This window comes from Lacerta agilis, chromosome 11 (genome assembly GCF_009819535.1).
Source record: "Lacerta agilis isolate rLacAgi1 chromosome 11, rLacAgi1.pri, whole genome shotgun sequence".
Lineage (NCBI taxonomy): Eukaryota > Metazoa > Chordata > Lepidosauria > Squamata > Lacertidae > Lacerta > Lacerta agilis.
Window position 1 is genome coordinate 53,433,797 of NC_046322.1, and position 20,546 is coordinate 53,454,342.

The window sequence follows — 20,546 nt, forward strand, 5'->3', positions numbered from 1 at the left end:
CAAACAAACCAAAAACCACCCAATCTGGTACAGCTTACGTTTGTGACACCATGGACAAAGAGACATCCCTCTGTACTTGTTTTGACACCATCACCTTGAACCTTTATTTGAAAGCCCTCACGTACGATACCATAAGCCTTCGAAAAGCTAATCCCCAAACAGTGGTGCTCAACCTTGCCTCCTAGCCCACAGGATAGGTCTAGGCGCTTAACACAATAGAAGTGCAAAATTCACACACATAAGTCATCTCTCTCTGTAGGCTTGGATGATATTCTTCCAAAGCAACATAGAGCTGTTAACGTCACAGCTACTTTTGAGGCGCCGTTATTCAGTTCTTTCAAGCTAAAGCAGGGAAATCCTCGGGGTCGTCGGGGTTTGGAGCAGTGGTGTGCATCTAAAAGGAAAAAAGAGCACATCTCAAAACCTTTCTGCTAGTTAGATAATCACTGGCGGTGTTATCTAGATCCTGAGATGCCCATAAAATTTGACTCTTGTTCATCTCAGTTTCCATTATGGCGCTGCAACCTTCGAACTCAAGTATTATTTACTGTAAGCTTCTATTAAAACAATGGATGGACAGCGTCTGTGTACATTAGGCATATAGGATTATTATTATTTATAAAAATATTTGTAAAGCCCAAGTTCTTAAATTCTGAAGAGTCTGAAAATTCACAACTATAGCATTTCAAGTTGCATTAGAATTAAAGTGACCACAATTTTTTTCCATTTTTTTTCTTGAAGCCTTTTTTGTTTTATTCCGAAAAATTGGAAAAATTGTTTCAATCCGAGCAAACATTCCGTTTTTAGAAGTCCATAATAACTGTGATAATGACAGACACAACAGAGTAGATGCAGAAGCAGAGACTGAAACTATACTGAACGTTACAGCTCAGAAAATGATTCTGATTAAATTTCATGCCTATTCATTGAAATTTAGTCCCACTTCCTTCTTCAGTTCTTTTTATGAGAATGTGTTTTTTTTTAAAATACTGTGGAGAGGAAATATGAATAATTGTTACTTCTGGATTTGTTTTGTTTTGTGGAGGGTTTTTTTTGTTCCACATAAACAAGTAAACAGTTCAGGAGATTGTTGCTCCATTTGTTACAAATACAAATAAATATTATTTTAAAAGTAAAAAAAATAATAAAAATAAAGTGACCACAATTCAATCACAAAAAGTTCAACTGGGAGTCCTTAGGTCAATCACTCTTGGCCTACCTCAAGAGCTGTGAGAATAAAAGGGGGAGGGGAGAGATCTATGGCCAAACTTGCAATGGCAGGATAGAAGTGGAATTATTCGTTTGTTTTATTCTAAATTCTGCCTCCTTACTTTATTGCTCTTTCCCCCACCAACAGCGCATGCATGCTATGGCATCCTCCCAACCAGAACTCCTAATTTCCACCCACACAGGTGAGCCCATCAGATGGTTGTGGTCCTGGAACAGCAGTGGGCTCATAAATTTATATTTCCTTGTCTCTTGAGTCTACAGACAGGTCTCAAGAACTTTTCTCCAAACTACTAGAGAACTCAGATGAATTCCTAACCCATTTTATTCCCGATGGGGGGTTGTTTTTTAAAAAAAGAAGTTCCTGAGAATTTGACAAATCTCCATAATTGAGTTTGAGCGATTTTTCTAAACCAGGGGTCAGCAACCTAAAGCCCATGGGCCACAAGCAGCCCACAGGGGTCGTTTAACCGGTGCACAAACAGCCCCCAAACAGTTGCCTGCTCAGTGAGTCCCCGCGTGCTGTACTGAACCCGCGCAGTGCAGCACAGGGACTCGCTTCCGTGGTGCCAGAAATCACATCTACGCAGACGCCGGAAATCACATTGTGCAGACGCAGAAAATCGCGGGCACGCGCACTCATGCGCACGCGCGATCCGGCCCACAGAGGGATCTCCGCTGGAGTGAACCGGCCCAGGCGAGGTAAACCTTGCCGCCCCCTGGTCTAAACTGGTGAAGTGCTCAGTCTGTATTCACTAGATCTGGGAAGCAGGGCTTAACACAACACACTAATAAGAAGCATTACCATCACTTCTGGCCTGTGTCCTCCTGAGTCCTCAACTCTCCGGACACGCCCGCGACCTCCCCGGGCTCCTCTAGCTCCACGCCCCGGACGAGGCAGGTTCCCAAAATTAATGTCCAGCTGAGATGTGATGTCATTTGCTGCTTTCCGGAAAAAGTGGGCATCGTCCTCAAAATCCTCCTTCAGCACCTAGAACAGAATTTATCTAGATTATAAACACACAACCTGAATTCTTTCCCCCCAAAAAAGATCACCCACCGGGCGCTTCCTAGGAGCTGTGAAAGGGGGACATGAAAAGGAAACGGTTGCAGCTTTAAAAAGAAAAAAACCAAACCCAAAAATTGCTACAATGTTCTCACCACACCTTTTGACCCAGTGGAGACCTATAAGGGGGTTTAGAGCAGGCATAGGGAAACTCTGCCCTCCAGATGTTTTGGGACTACAACTCCCATCATCCCTGACCACTGGTCCTGTTAGCTAGCAATGATGGGAGTTGTAGTCCCAAAACATCTGGAGGGCAGAGTTTAGCTATGCCTGCTGTATAAAGTATGTGAGAGAAGACAGCTCTTTTATTTAAACTGCCACTAATGACAAGTTGCTCTCAAAAGTGTACTAATACTGTTAAACATTTTACAGCTGTACCTTGGAAGCCAAACGCTTTGGCTCCTGAACAAAATGGCTCCCGAACTATCAAAACCCAGAAGTGAGTGTTCCGGTTTTTGAACCATTTTCGGAAGCCGAACATCCGGCGCGGCTTCAGATTGGCTGCAGGACGCTCCTGCAGCCAATCAGAAGCCGAGCTTCGGTTTTCGAATGGTGCCGGGAATCGAACAGACTCCCAGAACGCACTGTATAACAATATTACACCTTGCTAGCACAGCGGTCACTTATGTTACAGAGATGACAACACTCCTATTATCTTGGCATTTTAATAGCCAACTCTTTGTCCTTTGCAAAAAGGGGAGTCCATGTGCTCTGCCAAAGATGCTACACTGTAAATACTTTTAACCATGGTTCGTACAACACAGAAATGAATGTTGATTAGTTGTTGGTTACGTGAAGCAATTCACTTAACGCTTTTTCTTGGGCTCAATACAACCAAAAGGCAAAGTCACCTTAAAAGTGTTGTGGTTTATCAGGTGTTGCAGAGGAAGTTGCCTGGGTCTTATAAGCTTAAATCTTGGTGCTTTTGAAAAGAATCTGTGTTTCATCTAATCCTCAATGCAACTATTTAGAATTACAACCATTTTATTTGCAATGGCACTATTTTATTTACAACTTAAACAATTTAAAACCTAAAATATAGGGACTAATGCAAGAAAAGCCCTCATGAAGCTGGGCTAAGGCAACATCTAATATGTAGGGGCTGTGCCTATCATAATTTTTGGCAGTTACACCCCAATACAAATCATAAAAACACCTGGCACTCAAAAAAGCTTCAGAAAACCATTAGTTCAGTTTTGATTTCAAACTCTGGATGACAAGTCTTCAAAGTAGCAAACAAGACACAGCAAAAAAAAGCTTTTTTTGGTCAATACGACTGAGCCATCATGAACAGAAAAATACTGCTGGAAGTTTTAAAAAAACTTGAGAAATTCCCAATACATGCAAGATATTCTAAGACTGTAATGTTTCATCTGTTCAGACTATCTCTCAGTATGTTTCAGCATAATAAAGCCATATTTTTTAAAGCATAGGGTTGAAAGGAAGAACCCTCTAAAATATAAGTTTTTGCTTACATCATCTCTATATTTTGACTTATGAATCACCACTGCTTTAGAAGGAACGGTGGTTTCAGGCTTCCGGATGTTGAATTCAGGCTTTGGTCGACTTTGCTCCTGAAGATTTTTCCACTCATCCAACGTCATCTCTTGAACTACTTCTTCCACAGGCTCTCCTTCAGCAACTCTAAGGGTTTACAGTTGTAAAGTAAAAACCATTAGCCTCTCTAAGGAGGCAAGAAGGGAAAGGCAAAGTACAATTGAAGGCACAGAGCACTGAAAGTGGAGCCTCCCTTTCTAAGCAATGGTAAGCAGAGCTTGCACCAGTGAGAGGAAGCTGCTACAAACTATTGCAGTATGGAATGCTCCTGTTCCAGCCAGCCATTCCCCCTTCCAGGCTACTCCATTCCACCACAATAGACTGTACTCCTTTGAGTATACAAAGAACTCATAGGGTAACTTAAACAGAGTCCTGAAGATTTTTCTTTTCAACTCCTGCAGACCTTGATGTTCCCCTGAGCATGTCAATACTTCCCTCATGCGTTCAAACTTCTGGAACTCAAAATACGATTTCCAATACAGTGATACCTTGGTTCTCAAACGCCTTGGTACTCAAACAACTTGGAACTGAAACACTGCAACCCCAGAAGTAAGTGTTCCGGTTTGTGAACTTTTTTCGGAAGCCGAACATGCTCCATTTTGAGTGCCACACTTCCGTTTGTTTTTGCTATTTATTTTGAGTTTTTGTGGTTCTTTTTGTTTTGTTTTTGTGACTGTGTAGAACCCAGTTCAGCTACTGATTGATCGTGTGTGACTGCAGTAAATTGATTACTGCTTTCATTTTATGGATCAATGGTCTTGTTAGACCGTAAAATTCATGTCAAACTGCTGTTTTAGGGGTTGTTTTCAAAAGTCTGGAACGGATTAATCCATCTTTGCATTACTTTCTATGGGAAAGCGTGCCTTGGTTTTGGAACGGATTTCCGGAACTGATTAAGTTTGAGAACCAAGGAACCATGTACAGACCTCTATAGCAGGGTTGAGGGAAGAACCCAAAGGCCTGGCCGAGGTCCACCAAGGCAAGTAGCCAACCAACTGCTGGCGAAAGTGGTAAGCCCTGTGTTGATCAGCAGAGGGTGGCATTTTCCTCCCGGCACTGAGCTGGGGAGAGAACTTTTCTTACCAGCAGATCCCTGCAACGAGGATATAAAGTGTGCTTCCTGCTGTTCGGAGGGCAATCTCTGAAGAGCTGACCGCGATTCTCTCCGACGCAGTGCAGTGGGGGGGGGGGAGGAAAACCCTTTCCCAAACCTTGCAAATATGCCTCTCCTCCCACTTGCAGCATGCCAGCAGAGAAACAGGAAGTAGCTAGGACCTTATAGCAATTGGGCGGAGGGCTGTCACTCGTAGGCAGAGCATAAGCCTTGCATATGGAAGGTCTCAGGTTCAACCTCTGGTGTCTACAGGCAGAGCTTGGAATATCTCATCTGAGATCCTGGAGAGACTCTACCAACCAGCATAGACAATAATGAGCTAGACGGACCAATGGATATAAGTCAACTCCCTATTGTTTAATGGTGTGCAAAAGGAAGGAGCTGGACCGTTGCAAGGTAAATAGAAGGCTTTCCTCCCCATCACAGTTCTACACTGGAAAGGGAAACCGTGCTCTTTGCTCTTCAGATTCCCTCTAGCTCATCATCTCAGGGCTGTGCTGGAAGGAGAGGAACCTACTGGTATGCGGCTTAGGACCCTCATACCTAAGGGACCGCCTCTCCTGGTATGTCCCGGGTAGGACCTTAAGGTCCTCAAATAATAATTTGTTGGAGGTCCCGAGCCACAAGGATGCTAGGTTGGCTTCAACTAGGGCCAGGGCCTTCTCAGTACTGGCCCCGACTTGGTGGAACAGTCTGGCACAAGAGAACAGGGCCCTGCGGGATTTGGCATCTTTCCGCAGGGCCTGCAAGGCGGAGCTGTTCCACCTAGCCTTTGGGTTGGTTTCAGTTTAACCCTGATGTTTCGTTCTTTTGGTGTGATTGGTGGGCTACTTAAAAATGAGGCTGCAGTTTAGATTTAATTTTAATTTTAATTTTGGCTTTGTAAGCCAAAGTGGAAAATGTATGAAAATGTTTAATTTTGATATTGTAGTAGTGTAGTATAAAAATAATAAAAATTATATAAAAAAGATTTAATTTTAAATTGTCTTTTAATCTGTATTTTAATGAATTGTTTTATGTTTTTGTTGTGATTTTATTGGTGTTAGCTGCCCTGAGCCTGGTTTGGCGGGGAAGGGTGGGGTATAAATAAAAAATTATTATTATTATTATTATTATTATTATTATTATTATTATTATTATTATTACTCACCACCACAATGGGAAGGAAAAGCACACTTCCTGCTCCTCAGTATGCATCTGCCTGCCTCTGTTTAACTCTGGATGTCTACCCACTGGTACTCTAGCCACACGTGCCTGCCTATTTGTGTGACCATTCATACCCACAAACGTTTGACCATGCCCACCATTGCTTCTGCCCGCTGCTGCCACAAGGCCCTCAGAAAGTTGGCCACCAGCAAATATGGCCCTCAGGCTCCAAAAAGGTTAGTCACTCCTGATCTATGGGATTCCACCACTATTTTTAACCTACTGTACGAGTCAAAGATACACTCGAACCTGACTTTTTCCATACTGCAACAGCAGCAGATGCCTATCATTTCACCTGTTTCTAAAACACTGACATTTGCTGTTCAGTATTGCTATAGCAAGTCCAAGATAAAAACCATTATAAGTACATTAAGTTTACTAGCCGTATGCACGCACACCCAAGAAACGCCTGAGATATTAATCTAACCCACAAACCACTTTAAGAGCTTGCATGCTCATATATACTACCTATGTCAAGCATTTGTCACAGGAAAGAGAAACAGATATGAGTTCTTATTCCCTGCAGGGAATTAGCTCGACATATCCCATTGGATGGGTATATTTTGCAGAACAATATATACAGGTATTTGATAGAGTACTTGGATGGAACAGAACATGGATATGTTATGGCTGTGGCAATAGGTCAGCTAGTTACACAATGGAAATAGCACTAAATGCAATCTTCACCAACCAGAGAAGAGTGGCTGGGGTGTATTGATTGATTGATTGATGCATTATCTGCCTTAACTGTTTCATGAGAACTCAGTTATCAGAAAAGCATTAAAACAGGAAATTACGTTTAGCTGCCAAGGAAAGAAATGCAAGTCTTATAAAGTCAGAATTTGCACAATGAATTATAGGCACCAAGGTTTGTATCTAACATACCGTATTTTTCGCTCCATAAGATGCACTTTTTTCCTCCTTGAAAAGGAGCGAATGGTGGTCCCTGGAGCTAAATTGCCCAGGGCCCAAAAGCAGATTGTGCTTTTTATTTTACAAAGAGAAAGGGGGGTGTTGAAAGGACCCCGCTCAGCCGCTGATCAGCAAGAAATCGGGAGAGAGATAAGAGTCCCGGCTCCCTTTCAGCCCCGCCCTCCTTTGTTGAATGTGCTGCAGAGGGAGGTTGTTTGTTTCCCCAGGACATGTGACTGGCTGATTAGATTATCTGTCTGGAAACAGTAGAAACTGCTCCCTTTCCTTAAGATTTTTCAGAAATGTGAGTTGAACCCCATAAAAATGGGGCTTTTCCTCTTTGCTTTTCCCCCTTTGCAAAAAAAAAGCTGCAAAACATTTAGCTGATCCTCAAAAAAACAGGGCTTTTAGAAGAGAAAAACTGGAAAAATATTTTTTTCCTGGTTTCCTCCTCTAAAAATGAGGTGCGCCCTATGGTTCCAGTGCGTCCTATTGAGCGAAAAATACGGTAAGTCATACTCTAGCAGGTCCATTAGAATTAATGAACCTACATTACTCATATCCATTAATTTCAAGGGGTCCAAATAGGGCTAAGATCAGCCACAAACGTAGTATTACCAGCTCCTTATCACATAGCCTGCCACAAGGTTTTTTTTTATGAAGTCACCAAGTGTGGGTCACAACTTGGGCAAGCCTGTTGTGGAATGTTGCATTGACTCTATGCAAGGTCTGCACCACTTGCATGACACTAGACAATGGGCCATGTTTTCCAATAATGAAGAGCAAGAAGTTCAAAACCAGCCCATACTTGGTTGGAGATTCTCCTTCAGGTGCTCCTGGATTCTCTTCTGTTTCTGCGGTCTCTTCCATAGGAGCAGTCTGTTCCAGCTCACTGTAGAAACATTAAACGCACTTCGTGAACTCGGCGGAAACCAAAAACTATACTCTGCAGTGAACTCGTACAGGCTGTTCAGAATAACTACACCTTAGTGTCTCACTGGAGAGATAGGGACATGCTCAAACAATATCAGTCTTTGCAACTAGCACATTGCATTGTGTGCCAGTAACTTGATGTGTGCCTAGGGCTTGCTGATCAGAAGGTCGGCAGTTCGAATCCCCGCAACGGGGTGAGCTCCCGTTGCTCGGTCCCCGCTCCTGCCCACCTAGCAGTTCAAAAGCACGTCAAAGTGCAAGTAGATAAATAGGTACCGCTCCAGCGGGAAGGTAAACAGCGTTTCTGTGTGCTGCTCTGGTTCACCAGAAGCGGCTTAAGTCATGCTGGCCACATGACCCTGAAGCTGTACGCCGGCTCCCTCGGTCAGTAATGCGAGATGAGCACTGCAACCCCAGAGTCGGACACAACTGGACCTAATGGTCAGAGGTACCTTAACCTTTACCTTTAACTTGATGAAAGAGATATCACAATACTCTGGGTAGAAATTTTAGGAACGTTAAACAGAATCCACAAACTCAGCAAACAGACACTAGCATCAGGATTCTGGAATTTTTGCCAATTTCTTAGATGCAAGATCTGAAAGCTAGGAGGCGGCATTCGTAAATGATAGATTATGACCATACAGCCTGGAAACTACCAGTATGTTCCAACAAGACTACAATCCAGGATATATCTACTAAAACACTGGCATACCTCATATCATCCTTAACTGCTCCCCAGTTGCGAGGTCCACTTCCACCCCTTTTGTCTTCTGATCTGACTCCTCTAGAGACATAAATCATATTCTTTTTAGTCCCCATTTTTGGAAATTAAAAATATTTGTATGAAACAGCTGTCCAAAAGGTTGGTTACAGATGCAAATTCACCCCCCCCCCAAGTATTACTAAGATGCTGTTAAGGTACTAGACCAGCACACTTACGTTTTGTCGCTCCCACTCTGTCGGTCAAATTCCCGCTTCCCTCTTTGATCAAAGCCGTTGAAAGTCCTGTTCATTCCACCACCTCTTCCTCTGCCTCTCATTCCACCTCTTCCTCCCCCGCGACCTCTCATTGGCCTTTCCCGATCAAATCGGTCTATTGGTCTGAAATATAATTCACCTTAGGCTCAACCCAACATATCTTCAATAGGTTAACACCATTGAGATGCAATAGAAAAACAAAGCATTACATGCAAGACATTTAATCACATTAAAATTATACACAGCGTAGACTGAAAAAGCGGATAGGCCTCATAATACAATCAAACCTCGGTCGTCGAACGTAATCCATTCCAGAAGACCACTCTACTTCCAAAACGTTCAACAACCAAGGCGCGGCTTTCGATTGGTTACAAGAGCTTCTTGCACTCAAGCGGAAGCCGCGTCGGACGTCTGAGTTCCGAGGAACGTTTGAAAACCAAGGCATTTACTTCCGGGTTTTCGGCATTCGGGAGCCGAAATGTTAAAAAACGGAGCCGTTTGAGAACTGAGGTTTGACTGTGCTCAAATTCAGGGCCATCTAATGAAACTGGATGATTCAGTTACAGGTGGGTAGCCGTGTTGGTCTGCCATAGTCGAAACAAAATAGAAAATTCTTTCCAGTAGCACCTTAGAGACCAACTGAGTTTGTTCTTGGTATGAGCTTTCGTGTGCATGCACACGAAAGCTCATACCAAGAACAAACTCAGTTGGTCTCTAAGGTGCTACTGGAAAGAATTTTCTGGATGCTTCAGGACAGACAGTGGCTGCCTGGGTAGCTTTAAAGGGGTATTAAACAAATCCAAGGAAAAGATGGGCATCACTGGTATGCTTCTGAGTAACAGCTGCTACCACAACGGGAGAGCTACGTTGCTCCCAGGTCCTGCTTGCAGATTTCTCATTGGATGACCACTGCGAAAACAGGATGTTGCACTAGATGGGCCTTTGCCCCAATCGAGCAGGATTTAACCTTACGGCTCTGGTGTTTCCCCCATGGAAATGAAATGAAGTTTATTACGGTCCCAGACCAGATTCACATACCATACTAAACCAACATAAAACACAATAGAATTAAGTTTGAATTTACAATCAAATATAGAAATATGAATATGACAGCCATTAGAAATGTGGTTTAGGTCTTAGTCTCTAAAATATTATCTAGGGTTCGCATCTGAGGCCTTAGTCTTTGTAATAGCGCAGCTTGTTCCCTGAGTTTTATGGCAGCCGTGCAAAATTTGGCCACCCTTAGTGTGATCTCTGGATCCTTATCCTCTTTCAGGGATTTTAAGCATTGAGGTTCAGACCCACTTGGAATTTTCTGTATAACAGGGGTAATTAAGACCGAGCGTATATCCTCATAAAAACGATATCGTAGCAAGACATGGGAGACGGATTCCACCTCTTATCAGGCCACCGGCGCAGACTCGCTCCGCATGCGGTTTACGCACACATCTACCCTGCAATAAGGCAGATGGCACCACGTTGATTTCCCCATGGAAGTTCACAAAACTAAATCAAAGCTGCAACTGCATTCCTTTGGTCCTATGTGGTAATGAGCAGGTTTCATTTTGCTGCTATTACCTAGAAAACATAAGCTATTGTGAAGATTTCTTCCAAAGGGCACAATCTTAAGATCTGGGTGCAGGAAAGTGGAATTCTGCCTGTGCAGTGGATCTTTTTTTTGGCTCTTCTACTCCACTGCTCTCAAAGGTTTAGGAACCCTCTGGAACAGAATATGATGGGGGCATGGAGGCCTGCAGGGGTACAAGTAAACTGGGAGGTCTTTTTTGTAAATCAAGAAAATCTTTAATAAAAATACATTAAAAAAATAAATAAATTGTGAGGTCTTGGTGCAAGCTGCTGCACACAAGTCCTTTCTTCTCACACAATACATCTCTGGTTCTGAGCTGCTATTTGAATTCTTTTCTAATGAGCAGCCAATGGTTCACAGAGGTTGCAAAACATTTCACTCCCCTCCCACTCGAGTTCAAGAAGCTGTAAGATGTGCTTTAAACAGAAATAAAATCCATGACTATTACCAACCCACAAATCTAGGTACGATAGAGCAATTCAGAAATTCAAGAGCTTTCTCTTGGTTTTTTACATACTGCTGTGATAAAACAACCACCTGAATTTATTGACTTTTCAGGAGAACGATCTGCTCCGGATACGTAAACCAGAGTCACATTTACAATACAAAGCGAGTCCAGGTCACGTAAGCAATCTAATTTAGCTGAAAGCAAGTTTGAAGCACGAAAAGGAATAATGCAGTCTAGAATTCCAAGACTCAGGCACATGGGGATACCCAACCAAGAACAGAATGACAACAAAAACTTGGCTTTGTGGTTGAACATCGCTAGTCACAGGTCACAGGTCAAGCCAACTGGTAGCTTGAAAAATGTACTCTGAAAGTCCTTTAGGGTGCCATTTTTATACCTCCTCCAACAGCGCATACCTTTCTAGTGTTAACTCCGCTTGTCTTTCCATTTCATGAGGACGGTACTCCCTGAAAGAAGGTCTCCATTCAGCTTTATCTTGCTTTACCTCTGTGCCTCGGTTTTCATTCCATCCCTGCTGTTCTCCCCTTTTTGGAGCTCGCTTCTGGCCTGTGGGGTACAGAACAAGCATGATTTTATTAGGCAGATGAACTATGAGAATCACACAATGCTACTGGCTGTTAACTGAGACACCTAGAGTCCAATCAGATTTGAAAGCAGCCTTCATCACCCTAGTGCCCTCCAATATCCTGGATCATAAAACCCATCAGATCCAGTCAGCATGGAGGCTTGAGCCCAACACAATGTGAAGGCATCGGGTTAGTGAAGGCTGTTGCAACGTAGAGCAGTTTGAACTGTGTCTGCTAGTTTGCTTTCTGCCGTTTGTTAACATCTAATACTGTATATTCAGGCATATAAGACAACTTTTTAATCCAGGAAAATCTTCTCAAAAGTCGGGGGTCGTCTTATATGCCAGGTGGAGAATCTGCGGTCGAGTATATCTCAAACTCTATATTTTAACTGGGAAAGTTGGGGGTCGTCTCATACGCCCAGTCGTCTTATACACCGGAAAATACGGTACTTTATAAATACTTCACAAAGTAAAATAAATAAAATACGTAGAATATTGATTTCTTTTAATGCATTTTTAGTTTAGTACTAATTTAAATTAATAATTTTGATTTATTTTAAATAACCATTTTATATTATTACCAATAATTTTGTTTCATTCCTTTTGTAAACCACATTGAGGTGGGTTTAAAAAAAAACTATCAAGCAGCATATAGATTGTATTAAATAAATAAGTCACTTTTTAAATGCCCAGCTATTTTTATCTTTGTCTTTGTATTTATGCTGCTCATTTGAATTTCTCAATGTACTTTTTATTTGTTTAGAAGAGTATTTCTCTAGATGTCTTCTATGAGTGGATCCAATTTAGTCCTACACAGAGTAAGCCCACTGAAATTGGTTCGGTTCAGTTACTCGTAAGTAACTTAATCCACTGTTGTAAATGGGTCTACTCTGAGTATGACTTCTATTTTTATTTTCCAAGCCACCTTGAAAACCTTTGGTCAAAATGCAAAGTACAAATAGTAAACTAAGCTAAACAAAACTTCAAAATGTATAGAAAAATGTGATTGTTCAGCTTCATTTCACAGCCCGTTGTTAAGTGTTACAATTTTCAGTGTACAGCATAAAGCCTGACAGTATGCAACTGATAATAAAAAAAGAAAAGAAAAATTACTGTATTTTCAAGTCCAAATCTGGCTCAAAGATACCACTGACAGCAAACAAACATTCACAATTGTTGACTGGATTTTACAAATTCAATACAAGCAACTCAGCAAGAAAGCTCAGCTGTCCAAGGGGGCAGTTTTTGTGCAATTTATATGAAAATAACAGAGGAAGCGTACCCAGTATTCAAAATGGGGGACATCCAACTAAAATGTACAAACTGCAGATATCACAACTAGTGGGGACAACTGTGAAAACCCCTATAAAATTCATACTCCCACAGATGCATGAAACTATTCCAACAATTCAAATAATCAATATTAAACGCCTTTTAAGAAATACAAGTACTATTGGTGTACAGCAAAAATCTTCGCAAGAAGATGAGAAGAGTTTGCCGATTACAAGGAAGATGTGCTAGTGATTAAGCAGGGAATAAATCTGTACTTTTAATGGGCAAGCCAAGAATGGTTAAACAGGCCCTAAAGGATCTTCACTAGCTCCCAGTAGGTTTCCGAGCACAATTCAACATGTCGGTGCTGACCTTTACAGTCCTAAATGGCCTTGGCATGATATACCTGAAGGAGCATCTCCACCTCCATCATTTAGCCCTGAGGTCCATCATTCAGCCCTGAGGTCCATCTCCGAGAGCCTTCTGGCGGTTCCCTCATTGCGAGAAGTGAGGTTACAGGGAACCAGGCAGAGGGCCTTCTCAGTGGTGGCACCCGCCCTGTGGAACGTCCTCCCATCAGATGTCAAGGAGATAAAGAACTACACAACTTTTAGAAGACATCTGAAGGCAACCCTGTATCGGAATGTTTTTAATGTCTGATGTTTTATTATGTTTTTATATGTGCTGGAAGCTGCCCAGAGTGGCTGATGAAACCCAGCCAGATGGGAAGGGTATAAAGAAAATAAACAACAACAACAACAACAACTGAATCAACAACAACAACTGAATCAGTGCCCTGAGCCAGCTGTTATGATCACACATCAGAAGTTACAGCACCACCACTCAACCTGCTAAGTATCACACCTTATTTATTTGCTTGATAGTTAAAGACTCATAAAACAACCGGAAGGACATAGTGAGATACCACGATCTGTTCCCAGTGAACTTGGAGCTTTCAATATATGGAAAAAAGATAATGGGAATGGCTGTTGGGAGACATTACATCATCTTGGCCCGTCTGCATAATTTGTTAGATCGCTCATCTTCTGTGACTACCTACAAGCCTTCAATGTGAGGAAGAAAAACTTGTTTTTCCAGAGATGTTTCATAAAGGAATCCTGCCTGTGTTGTCATGCTACCAATGACCACAATCCAAGCAGCAGCATGTATAAAGGCTCATGCCACAGTGCTAGCATTTTCTGTTTCCCAGCAAGCAGCCACCAAATTTTCTGGAATGAAGACATCTAAAGTGCCATTTGACAGAATCAACAACTGATGACCAAGCAGAGCCATTTTTTTTTTCTAGAATCCAAAAGAACCCATTTTATTTCAATGGCTGATCAGCTGCAATAGTCCAAAGGATGTCAAAACCCAGTGCTGGCCCACCCATGAGGCCTCAGGAAGCTGGATCCATTGGGGCAGCAGATTCAAATATCAATCTTTCTTCCCCCTTGTTCCTGATTTTGATTTTCCCTCGTCCTTTCTTCCCTAGAGAGAAGAGGGGCTATTTTGGGGTCCACCTCAGGTGCCAAAATGCCTTGGGCCAGCCCTGCTAAGACCTACAAATTGTCTAAAGAAATTAAGGACACAGCATGCATATGTTTACTATAAATATGTCCTGGCAAACGATTCATTCGAAGTCTTCAGTATTTATTATACCCACTATAATCATGTAGGAAGCTGCATTTTAAGCCATAAAGGAAAAATGTTTTAATGAACTTAGAGCTCTTTAGCGAGCGAAGGACTCTTCTACAACCCAAGAGGTTTACTTTTATAATTATATGGTTTCCTTTTGAGTTAGCTGAATCTCATACATATTAAAAGGCTTGTGTACACACACCCTAAGATAATTACACAGTGATACATTTTAAAGACTGTAATTTTTACAAGTAAAATAAGCCTGTGCTTATGACTACACAGCTGAAATTGAACGTATAACCAATTCTACAACCCTGGAAAAGGATTGCAGTTTTTTTTATCATTAATTTAAGTTAGCACCTCAACTACTGGCAAAAGATAAACCTAAGCAGTCCTAGATTTCAAATGTTTACCACCCTCCACACGGAGCACGCAATGTAGCAAAAACAAGAGTGGGGAAGGAGAAATCAGCAATGACGTCTGGATTAAAGTTGCATGTGACCAGGTAAACGGCATTCACAAAGAAAAGACCCCCCTGAATTTGCCATTATGTTGAGGGATTTCATTGAAGCAAAGTGCTCTCAAATCCTTTTCAGACCACTGTTTGGGCAAACTTATTATTTATCTGTTGAACTTTTAGACAATTCTTCTTCATCCAATAGATGCCATGATAGTTCACAACACAAAACCCCAATATCAACTTTTAAAAAACCAACACAACTCAAGCTTAAAGGATCGAATCTGAAAAATATAGCAGCAGTACACCATAGCGAGACATTAAATAAATACGCCTTGACCAGACATCTGAATCCCAAGAGTGTTGGGGGGCTCATCTGTGCCTCCAACAGAATCAGCCATTTCTAAGGAGAGGATTCTAGCCCAGTAAACCAGTATGAAAGTCTTGTTACACTATGAGGCGTTAACATATCCCACACTTTCCAAATTCTGATGAACACAGGCAGCTGAAAGGGTTACGTTACCTAAACAGTCCTAGTCGCATGATTTTTCAAAGCTGCATGTAAATGTATTGATAGCAGAGATAGTTCAGATGCTGTCATCATCTGAAAGGATCAAAACAGCACAGAGCTGCCAATTCCCAGGGAGAAAAACGACCCAGGGAAACCGACAAAAAGTTAACAAATTAAATGTGAAAACAAGCTAACAGCTATCAAAGACTTAACACCCATCCTGTTGATATGATGGGAGAAGATATAAGGGAACTTATTAATAAAGCAGCACTAACAGAGATTGGACAAAGTTCTAAAATGACTAAATCCCTACTGCTTTTTAGCCAATAACTATTCAAAGCCCATTTCACCATTTCGAGGGGGGGGGAATGAACATCGTGTGACTTAAGAGGCATCAACCTAACCTAAAGCAAAGCTTAGTGGAAAGTGATCTGCATGGAGATCTGCTTCCAAGGTTCATTCCGGTGTGGTGTCATGGTTACTGAGTGTCGGACGGACCTAGGTGACCACGGTTTTAATTCCCACTCAGTTGAGAAACTCACTGAGTGATATTGGGCCTCTTGGCCTAACCTACCTCACCAGGCTGTTGTGAGGATAAAATGAGGAAGGGGATTAAGTCCATGTATGTCACTTTGGGTGCTCGGGGGTGGGGCTATTAAATGCAACAAATAAATAAATTTTCAGTTCAACAGTCTTGTGCAGCAAGTCTCTGCCGGGGATTCTCAACAGCAGCTGCCAATCAGAGTCGACTGTGCTAGGGAGCTCCATAGCCAATGTTAGCATGTATATGACACAATTAGCAATAGGGTCACACATTGTGGAAAGGGGAAGAACAGGTCGTAATCCTGCAGGTTTTGGACAATGTTACCATTTAGGCCAAGGGTGAGAAACCTCAGGCTCAGTGGATGAATGTGGCCCTCCAGGCATCTCTCTCCAGCCCTTTGAAAACTCCGCAGAGCCACATTACTTCATATAGAGTTTTTTTTTTTGCCTGGCTAAAATGTGTCCTTGCAGTCTGATAATACCTATTGCTAGGCTGGAAGCCCTTAACTTGTGGGTGGAGGGGGTTGTAACTCACTGAATAAATATTAAGAGTTGCATCAGCTTCTCACCACCAGCCTCCAGACCCCCCCCCAAAGTTAACTACAAAGGAATGTGATCCTTGGGCCAAATAAAGTGTTCCACACCTCTAGTTTACACCTAGACAGTTTAGGCATTCACATCTCTAAAGAGGAGTCTGTATACTTTCCCCTTTGCTCTTCTGTGTGAACAGTAAATTTAATGGAGAATGAAGGACACTTCAGACATGATAAAATGTTCTCCATCTGATCTGCCCATTGTCCCGGGTTCAGATTTCCACAGAGAACCATCAGCACACTACCACAGCCAGCTGCAGCAACTCATGCTATATTGTGTGACAGAAAAACTGTGCTGCTGTGATGAAACAATTGCCGTAGTCCATGGATATCCCATCTCTCTGCATATATGTGTCTGTAGGGAGAGACAGGGCATATGAAGATTTTGGGCAGCTCCTCCACTCCCAAGTACAAATTGGTTAAATTGAAGAGTCAAGATATAGAAAGCGAGAGACTGGGGACAGCCAGCAAAAATAGATATTGTGTACGTAATTTGATCCAATACATTAAAGTATTCCGAAGCACAAATGAATTTGTCTTACACCCAATTTTACATTTCAGTGACCTGCTAAACCATTCTGCCGTTCATTTTTTTTACCTAAATCTTTACATCATGAAATTTTATATTAAGCTGTGTCCAGTGTATATGTGTATTAGGTTTTACTACGCTAGTTATCCCAAGCTGCAATGTTTTTCAAGTGATTGACAAGGCACACATTTTTGTTCTGGATTAAAATAGGAGGCAGACTCACAGAAATACATGTATTTTGTTCATCAGCAGTACTTGAGGGAGCACCTAAATTTGCTTGCCTGGGTCTTTGTGGCAACACAGGATAGCATGTTCTCTGAGGTGGCACCCTGTCTGGGGAACACCTTCGCTACAGAGCTACGGCCATCTCCCTCATGAATGATTTTCTGATGCCAAGACATCCCCTCTGCCCAATCACTTGGAATGGCCAATCTTTTGTGGGCAATGACAACGCTGGTTACATCAAAGAACCTGATACAACCTTCCCTTGGAATAATGCCATTATTCATAAATTGGCAAGTGGTGGGGGTGGAAAACACACCAATGTTTCATGGGGAAGCCCTGCTCTGGGCATCGTCAAGTGTCCAATGTTTTCGCTTAGGTTCTCAGCATAATTCAGGCTTCCTAGTTGGCACATGGGTTGGATACAACTGCCCCCACTGCCTCATACATTTGTATCCTGGCTCCGAGTCTTGCACAAACTGAGTTGTTCACAAGTCACAGAAGCCAACTCCTAGGGGCAGAGGTCCCTTCAGCCCCTCCAATAAAATATTTGAGGGGGGTTGTGTCCCCCCCAGTTGAGGGGCATTACCATTCAAATGGTGTGTGTGCACCACCCTGTGATCGATTATCTCCCCACCACTACTGCCACCATTTTTTTTATTCAAGTTGGCACTCCTGCCACACGTGCAGTCTGGCATGCAAAGAGTAGGCGACAAAAACTTGATTGGAGCCGGTTCTAAAACCTTCAAGCTCTAGAGCAGCAAAGAATGCTCTCTAGCACAGTGTTTTTCAACCACTGTTCCACGGCACACTAGTGTGCCGCGAGATGTTGCCTGGTGTGCCGTGGGAAAAATTGTGTTTATTTGATTCCTATTCAAGAGAATTACTTTATATGTAGTCAATATAGGCACAGAGTTAAATTTTTTAACATTTTCTAATGGTGGTGTGCCTCGTGATTTTTTTCATGAAACAAGTGTGCCTTTGCCCAAAAAAGGTTGAAAAACACTGCTCTAGCACGAGCACCCCTCGTTTCAGGTACTGCCGAGCTCAGGGCTTTGGAGATCGGCTTGAGCCCCAAGGAATCCACATCAAGGAGCCCTGAAGGCAGCCGAGCGAGCCCTTTTTTTGACAGCTCGGCGTCAAGCGACTTTCGCCCGACGGAATTAATCGGGGACAATGCCGGGCGGGGGAGACTCGCTGGCTCTTGCCGCCGGCCAGCCCGCGGAACAGAGAACGGGAAGGCGGAGCCCAGACGCCGCGGCCGCAACTTCCCGCCGCGCTTCGCCCTCATCCCAAGCGCCGCTCTCCCCGCCCGACGCCACAATCCCCCGCCTTGCAAGCAGGCGGCGGCGGCGGCCCTGCCCTTCCGCAGCCGGCAGACTCGCCCACGGCCCGCGCAGGGAGGAGTCGGAAGCCGACCACGAGGCGAGCGGCGGCGCAGCCCTCCTGCGCTCCCAGCGGCCTCGGGCAGGTGTGCCGCGTCGGTCGCTGGTTGGCGATCGCCTGGGGCAGCAGCTGCTGCGCGTCCATTAATCCGAACCGCACCCCGCTCTGGCCCAACGAACCCCCCAACGTCCAATGTCCATTCGCAGTAGCGAATCCGGATTCTCCTTACCCCGGCCCCGGCCCATTTATGCCAAAGGGATCCCTCGTCTAAAGGGCATCGCGGGGGGCAGGACAGCCCGAGCCTAGGCGGAAGGGGCTCGTTCCCCAGGGCTTCCCCCACGCGGCCCGCTCTCCGCCCCCGCTCCTGGTCCCTTCCCTACCGGGCGCTGCTGGGGGGCTCTCCGGCTGCAGGAAAGAGGCGCCTTTGCGCTCCTTCTGGGATTCCCTTTTGGCGGCCGCGGTGGCGGCGGCGGCGGCGGCGGCTCCTCCCGGGCCGGGCTTCCTACCGGCCGGTGGGGCGGCCGCCGCCTCTTCGCGCTTCTTGCTCTGCTGTTTGCGCCGCTCCGCCTCGCGGAGGATGTCGAAAGGGTCGGACTCGTCGTCGAGCAGCTGGTGGAAGCGGTTGGCGACGGCGCAGCCGAAAGTCTCCTGCATGGCTGTGGCGGCGGCCACGGGGCTGGCCAGCGCGCCCTTCATCATTGCCGTGGCGGCGGCGGCGGCGGCTACGGCGGCACCGACGGCCGCCCCCTTCCCCCGAATGCGACAGAAAGAAGCGAGCCGGGCTCAGCGCGGCCCAAGTAACCACGCCATGGCCGCTCGCCCGCCCCGTCCGACTGCACTGCCCAATCGGCGCGCCGGCGTCGGCCCCCCCCCCCCGAGGCGCTGGCCGCCGACCAATCCGCGCCCTCCGTCCCTCATGGCCCTACCCAATAATGCACCTCGACGACATTCAGAGCCACCGGCCAATCAGGGAGCTCGTGCCCTCCCCGGCCGACCAATGAAAAGGCGGGATCCCCCCCCCTCCGCTCGCACAATTTCCCATGCCGCTGGCTTATGACGGAGAGCGTCTGTGGCGTCACGTGCCCGGCTTTGGAAGCAAAAGCAATGAGGGCCGGTTTTTTTTTTTTAATGTCATGCCTAGGACTACACCGGTGGGGGCGGGGGGGGGGGAAGATGTCTCAGTAATTAGTAACTGTTAATTACTGTACATGAGCAAATGAACTAGAATGGCCCCACTAGAGTTAATGGATAAAAATATATCAGAAATCCTCCATGTGGTCTATGGAAATATTTTTCAGTAACTGTAGGAGACAGCTTGGATATTAAAGTGCTAGTGTAGCAAATGATAGGATTATAACTAAGTTATTTCCCTGAAGACTGAAGTCCATTGTGAATAGGAAAATGCTACAAATATACCATTCATTTATCTTGGTGTTGTCTACACTGACTGACAGCAGCTCTCTGTGGTGTCATGCTGGAGTCTTTTCTCAGGCCTACATGTAAATGACAGGGATTGTACTTGGAACCTTTCATACACAAAACCTGTGCTCTGCTGTTGAGCTATGGCCCATCCCCTCATGCCTGAGTGGGGCTTTCAACTTGGGAGTTCCTAGTTCTAGCGCTTCGATACTATCTAAGTTAGTATAAACAGTATAACCACTTCAAAGGAAATCTCTAATAAAAATTTGCTGGACTAGAGTTTATTAGTAACTTTTAATTATATTTGTTTAGCTCTGGCTCATGATAATTGCTTCCCATCCATTTCAGATGTTAA

The 20,546-nt window shown here is 44.2% G+C and overlaps 1 protein-coding gene across 2 annotated transcripts; it reads right to left on the reverse strand.

The window, feature by feature from the left end:
* Positions 1-76: 76 nt before the first annotated feature.
* Positions 77-19,616, reverse strand: HABP4 (hyaluronan binding protein 4). 2 transcript variants are annotated; one of them, XM_033164110.1, is made up of 8 exons: positions 19,153-19,613; positions 11,449-11,599; positions 8,958-9,119; positions 8,731-8,802; positions 7,891-7,974; positions 3,769-3,937; positions 2,033-2,218; positions 77-394 (listed from the first exon to the last, which is right to left on the reverse strand). In XM_033164110.1, the coding sequence occupies exons 1-8, from the start codon at positions 19,469-19,471 to the stop codon at positions 338-340; spliced, it is 1,200 nt and encodes a 399-aa protein (XP_033020001.1). In that variant the 5' UTR covers positions 19,472-19,613; the 3' UTR covers positions 77-337. The 2 variants fall into 2 exon arrangements, with proteins under 2 accessions (XP_033020001.1, XP_033020002.1); XM_033164111.1 differs by lacking the exon at positions 8,731-8,802 and having other exon boundaries at positions 19,153-19,616.
* Positions 19,617-20,546: the final 930 nt, after the last annotated feature.

Coding starts and splice junctions, on each gene's coding strand:
- HABP4 (XM_033164110.1), bottom strand. CDS start 19,471: ATGATGAAGGGCGCGCTGGCCAGCCCCGTGGCCGCCGCCACAGCCATG. Junction 8,803..8,957: donor CAGAGTGGGAGCGACAAAAC/GTAAGTGTGCTG, acceptor TTATGTCTCTAG/AGGAGTCAGATCAGAAGACA. Junction 3,938..7,890: donor GAAGGAGAATCTCCAACCAA/GTATGGGCTGGT, acceptor GTAAACCCTTAG/AGTTGCTGAAGGAGAGCCTG.